Raw genomic sequence first — 6,000 nt, 5'->3', positions numbered from 1 at the left:
CCTTGGGATTCATCAATACTGGAGTTTGTAATCATGGGGTTGCTGAGCACAGCAAAGTCCTGAGATCATCCTAAGAGTTTCTACAATGTGCTGATTAGGAGATGGGGATTTTTGGGTCCTGAGGGTTCATAATATGAACACGTGTGTCATAAAACTGTCTTTCTGAAGAGCTAAAAAGATACCCATCTCCTAAAAAGGACTCTCTAATCTCTTCAGAATTCTGAAATAGCTATTCAAAATACTGTGTTAGAAACAGCAGTCTCAGTGCTGTAGCACAGCATGCAGGTTCTGCTGTTGCTTGAAGAATTACTGTCCATCTGACTGAGGGCAGCCCTCACACCCTCCTGCTGTGTATTTGACTTACAGCGTGAGCAGTGTGAGGAGACAACTCGCGCAGGCCAAACATCCCTCCCGGCTTGTGCAGCGCCCGCCTCGCAGGTGCTGAGCGGGCTCGGCTCCATTGCCTTGCTGGGAGATGGAGCCTCAGCACCTCCTGGGAAAAGCAAGGATAGAGGCAAATATATATATATATATATATATATATATATATATATGTGTGTGTGTGTGTGTGTGTGCGTGTGCGTGTATACATACGTGTATACATGCATACAGATGGAGCACTGACTGATGTTACTTCCAGGCGCCCAGGATTTTGCAAAAGAGGTAACTGGGTGAAGATGGCAGTGTCTCCGGGTGCTCTGGGTGACAAGCTGCCTACTCTGCTGACCAAAAATTTGCTCTCCTGCTTCTTACCTTCTCAGCATGCCACAGCCAGCACCAGTTACCTATAGGAGCCTGCTCTGGCTTAGCTGCTAGCGTGGAGGTCACTCAGTTGTTCATTTCCATCTGCTGAGTCTTCCTAGGGACAGCAAGGCGCACGTGGGAGCAGCTTCACTACCGAGTGCCAGGTAGGCCAGGTGCCTGGCAGCGGGGCAGGAAGGAGAGCCCATGCTGCAGACTGGGTGCACGGCTGAGGTGCGGAGCCCAGGGCGAGTGTTAGAGCGTTTTCTGCTGATCCTGGGAAGGAGGAATTCACTGTAATGCCTCACCATGGTGTTCCATGCTGATCAGAGTAACTGTGATCCGCCTCATTGAGTTTGGTGTGTGTGATAAATGTTTCCATTAAGGTTTCGCACTGTCACTGGTGAAGCCACAGTAGTAAGCCATAACAAGAACTAAAATGCCTCTTTTTAAAGTCTTATCCTGCTAGAAATCAACGCTGCTTATAAATGATGTAACCTGTACTTTAGCTTTATTATTCAGGTGGCCCAGTGGATGCCTTTAATTTTGTTAACGCTTGTTAAGAGATGCAGCAGCCGGGCAGGCTGTGTTCCCGTGTGTTTCATTGCCGTTGTGGTGGCGCTTACACTGTCCTAGCGCGGCGCGCACACGTCCTGTAGCCGTAGGCTCTGTGCTGTATCCCTGTTCCCAAGCTGGTGTCTGTCTGTCTGCTGTGATAAAACACGGAAAAATCGTTGCTGCTTCCTGAGTGCTGGGGTGGGGCGGCCGCGCGCCGCCCTAACGGCCGCCCCAACGGCTGCCCCAACGGCCGCGGGGGGCGGGCCCGCGGGCGGCGCATGCGCGCGGCGGCGGCGGGCGGCGGCCATGGCGTCGGGGTGCCGGATCGGGCCGTCCATCCTCAACAGCGACCTGGCGGCGCTGGGCGCCGAGTGCGGCCGCCTGCTGGACTGCGGCGCCGACTACCTGCACCTGGACGTGATGGACGGGTAACGGCCGCGGCGGCGGCGGGCGGCGGCGGGCGCGGGCCGGGCCGCCGCGTAACGCGCGCCTCTCCCGCGCCCCGCAGCCACTTCGTGCCCAACATCACGTTCGGCCACCCCGTCGTGGAGAGCCTGCGCAGGCAGCTGGGCCAGGAGCCCTTCTTCGGTAAGGCGGCGGGCGGGCGCGGGCGGAGCGCGGCGCCGCGGCGCCGCTCACGCTGCCGCCCCTGCAGACATGCACATGATGGTGGCCAGGCCCGAGCAGTGGGTGCAGCCCATGGCTGTGGCGGGTGCCAACCAGTACACCTTCCACCTGGAGGCCACCGACAACCCGGGTGCGCTCATCAAAGACATCCGCGAGAACGGCATGAAGGTGAGGTGGGCGCCTGGCACGCACCTCAGTCAGAAATCCACACCCGGCCTTTAAAGGGGCCCTCGCTGCAGTCACGCTTACAGATTCTGCTTTGGTTCCTAGGTGTTAGCTCTTTTACAAAGCTACACCTGGATCTGTCGTGCCTCATCCGTAGGTGGGGTTGGCGATAAAACCTGCGACTACAGTTGAACAGTTGGCTCCCTGGGCCAATCAGATTGACATGGCTTTGGTGATGACAGTAGAACCTGGATTTGGAGGGCAGAAATTTATGGAAGAAATGATGCCAAAGGTAAACACATCTCCTCTGCCGTTATCTACTGAACTTGAAATTAAGAAGGAGTGTAGTGGTGAGCAAAGCCTCACTTCGCTTTAAGAAGCTGCATGTTGTAATAGCCACTCAGCTCCTGGTGCTAAACTTCATTTTGCTGTTTTGTAGGTTCAGTGGCTGAGGACCCAGTTTCCCTCGCTGGATATCGAAGTGGATGGTGGAGTGGGGCCTGACACCATCCATAAATGTGCAGAGGTAAGAGGCTGAAAGAATAGCGCTTGCAAACTGGTTTAAAAGGTGCAGTCTTCTCGCAGAACAAAAATTTTTTTGAAGGTTTTTTTTACACTCTATTTTTAAAAGGAGCAGTAAAGCAGATTTAGTATCAAAATCCACTTCAGATCTAAGGTATAATCTTGTGACTGGTTTGTAGCCACTGCACCCTCCCCCAAGATGGAGGGGTTGTTTCCTGTATGCCCAGGTTCTAGTTTGTACTTTAAATAGGAACAATTAAGAATTCAAGAAAACCTATTTGGGATGAGCAGTCTTCTTCCAAAAATTGATTTGCTGTTGTAGTTAGAGGCATGATACCTGTGCCCTAAAAGCTGTGCGAGTTTGGCGTTTGCCCCGATTTTACAGTGAGACGCGCTTTACGAAATGCATCTGTTGCATGTTACTGAGTGGGTTGTTTGATATCCTCCAGGCGGGTGCAAACATGATCGTCTCTGGCAGCGCCATTATGAAGAGTGCAGACCCCAGGTCCGTGATCAACCTCCTCAGAAACGTGTGCTCAGAGGCTGCTCAGAAGCGGTGCCTGGACCGATGAGACCTGCTCAAGCAGCTGTCAAGGCTCTGCGCGCTGGCAAGCCCAGGTTTCTCGAGCATAAGGGAGGGCTGGATGGCATTAATTGTGGAAACTTGCTGCTGCTGAACAGAAGAATCATTCCTTCGCTGCAATGGAGAAAGCAGCAGCTTAAAAAAAAAAAAAAAAAAACAACATTGCGGCTGTTTTTTCAGGGTTGGAAATGCAATGGTTTGAACCTGTCTCTTGATTCTGTGGAGGCTAATTTTGTAGTACAACCTGTAATGCTGACTGGGATGAACTAAAGTTCCGTCAGTTTTTGCTTGCTAGAAGAGTGTAGCATCGCAAGATGCAATTTCTTGTGGAAGACTCTAATGCAACTGCCTTCTGCTGTCTGTATTTTGTCATTTGATCTGTGCATTCCTACCGAACTTTTCCAATGGCTGAATTAAACACTTCTCTCGGTGTGGTAAGTCTCTTCTAGCTGATGTTTAAAAATTAGTTGCTTTGGTAGTGGGTTTAGGAGAAGTGTGGCTTGATGGGAGTAAAAAGCCTCACCCATGACAGAAATATTTCCCTTTGTTTTTACTGCACAAACCGCAGGCTGTTCAATACTTGACCTGCATTCAGTCTCACAGCTCAGCTTATACCTTCAGCCAGGTCACAGACTGGGAAGTGGTTTCTCATTCTCTACGAGTAGCCCCTTGAGACAGTGCCGTCTGAAAGCCTGGGAGCGATGGGATTCCACCAGCAGGAGACTCTTGCTCTAAAAGCCTACAGGCAGCTGATGTGGTGGATCTTTGCCCACAGTGTACTCCATCTTAGAGTCAGTGCTCAAGAGGGGCAGACTGGAATGTCATCGCTAATGCAGGTGGTTGCAATGTGTGCAGGTTGAAATATGTCATGGCCCTGTGTGGAGTCAACTGTAAAGAAGTTTAATTTTAGGTTTTCCTACCTCCGGTTTGCCAGAACTCTGTTGCTATTCAGGTCAGTTAAAGGGGGCAGAATTAAAACCCACCAGATGACAACCTCAGTGGTGTTATTTTAGCTAGACCCGCTTCCTGTGGCCCTACTTAGCATTGCTGACTCCTTTAATATTTTATAGCATTCTGCTTGGTATCTTTTTTTTTTTTTTTTTTGTGCAAGTTGTAATTATAAAAGGGTTGCAAATGATCTGCTGCTCAGTAAGGCCCCCAAATGGTTCTGTTGCCCCTACAACAAAGCAGCTTGTGCCCTACCACGCGCTGAGGTGGTGCTGGTGGGTGCACCCCCTGCTAATGTGCTCAGGAACTGCGAGGGCTCCTAGCAACAGACAGCCTAGGTGAACCTCTCTGAAATGGCTAAGTGACTTTTTGCCTGTGGTTAATTGTGGTTTAGATGAACAAATGTCTTCGCTTCCTATTTCCACTTTCGCCCCCGACTTGAGAAGTAGCAAAAGAAAAATGGTGTGACCTGGGCCTACCACCTGGATGGCACCTTTCAGAAGGCGGCTGTGGGGAGAAACAAGCTTGGCTAGGAGAGGGTCACAAAGCTTTCAGATGCATTAGAACAGCTCTTCCTCATTCTGGAACAAGCTGTTTAGAGACTAGCATGCTCTGTATATAAAAGCAGTCCAGTCTCCTGTAATTAAAATGCAGAATAAGCAGTCACAAAACACAGCTATAGGAAAGGTGGCTTCTAACTCAGAAATGTGGCTTTTCATGTCACTGAAAACCATAACAGTGGCAGTATTCCTGCCTCCTGCAGCTGACCTCAACTATTTTTTTTTTTATTATTAATTTGGAGCGGGGGGGGGGGGGCGGCGAGGGGGGTGACGAAGAAGTGCCAGTTACCTGCGTGTGCTGTGCTTTTTTCTGAGCAAGGAACCACGGAGTTCCTCAGAATCAAGCCTGTTTTCTCCCAAAGGGTTTGCTCACTTCTTTGCCATTGCTTTTAAGTGGGTAGTTTGTAGCCTGCACTTCTGATGATTACTCTTAGGTTAGGAGCATTGTGGGAGATAGAAGCTAAATACAGAGGCATACAGAATTCTGCACCTGTACTTACATCCCATGCAGCCTCCTGCATATGGAGATGAAACAAGTGTTTAAACCCTCATAGCTGCAGGGAGTAGAACAAAAATTTCAATTCTCAATTGAAAGTTAAGTGGTAAACCAAGCACAAGGGAAGTAGCTTCCTCTATGGGCTGCATCACCCAAGTTTCATGCCGTGTAATTTCACAGCCAGCCTTACACTCTTTGGTCACAACACTGCAAGCAGCACTAACAGATATTTTTACAGCTTAGCATCTAACAAACAGCTTTGTTGTTGTTTAAAATTTTGGAAAGGAGAAATAGGCAGGGGATTTTTGCACATTTTATGTCTCAAGAACGAGCCTAGCTTGGAGTTCTCAACATGTTCCCACCACCAGCTTCCCCAGGATTCACACGAGCCACCAAGTGAACGTGGGAGCCCAGCTCCTCGCCGAGCCCAGCTGTGGGTTCACGCGCTACCACCCAGCATGGGGACAAGAGATCAAAGGAAGAGGACAGTCCCATGCCCAACTTCTGCTAGGCAGGTTTGCCAAACCTGTGCCAGCAGTGGAATGATGCGAGAAGCCCTGTCCCTCCGGCAGCCGCACAGCAAGGCAGCCGTGCTGGGTGAGCAGCGCGGCCAGGAGCTGCCAGAAAGCCTCTCCACTGGCTGCGTTACCTGTGGCGCATCCCAGGGCTGCCCCTGCGAGATGGAGGCTGCGGGAGGCAGGAGGCCCCGTCCCCGTCACCCTGAGCCTCACCTCCCCGCTGACGCGCGCCTCTCACCTGCCGGCAGCGACCCACACAGCGGGAACGTGGCGCAGCTCCAA

The 6,000-nt window shown here is 51.0% G+C and overlaps 1 protein-coding gene across 1 annotated transcript; it reads left to right on the top strand.

The window, feature by feature from the left end:
- Positions 1–1,591: 1,591 nt before the first annotated feature.
- On the top strand, positions 1,592–3,428 carry RPE (ribulose-5-phosphate-3-epimerase). Its single transcript, XM_088523700.1, has 6 exons — positions 1,592–1,727; positions 1,808–1,887; positions 1,955–2,094; positions 2,249–2,383; positions 2,531–2,617; positions 3,063–3,428. Exons 1-6 carry the CDS (start codon positions 1,606–1,608, stop codon positions 3,183–3,185), a joined length of 687 nt encoding a protein of 228 aa, XP_088379826.1. The 5' UTR covers positions 1,592–1,605; the 3' UTR covers positions 3,186–3,428.
- The last annotated feature ends 2,572 nt before the right edge of the window (positions 3,429–6,000 follow it).

Source organism: Tinamus guttatus, unplaced genomic scaffold, assembly GCF_059628265.1.
Source record: "Tinamus guttatus ecotype Peru unplaced genomic scaffold, ASM5962826v1 Tinamus_guttatus_pri_ptg000197l, whole genome shotgun sequence".
NCBI classification, from domain to species: domain Eukaryota; kingdom Metazoa; phylum Chordata; class Aves; order Tinamiformes; family Tinamidae; genus Tinamus; species Tinamus guttatus.
The sequence above is the reverse complement of the archived record's forward strand: the minus strand, read 5'-3'. Positions and strand labels throughout refer to the sequence as shown.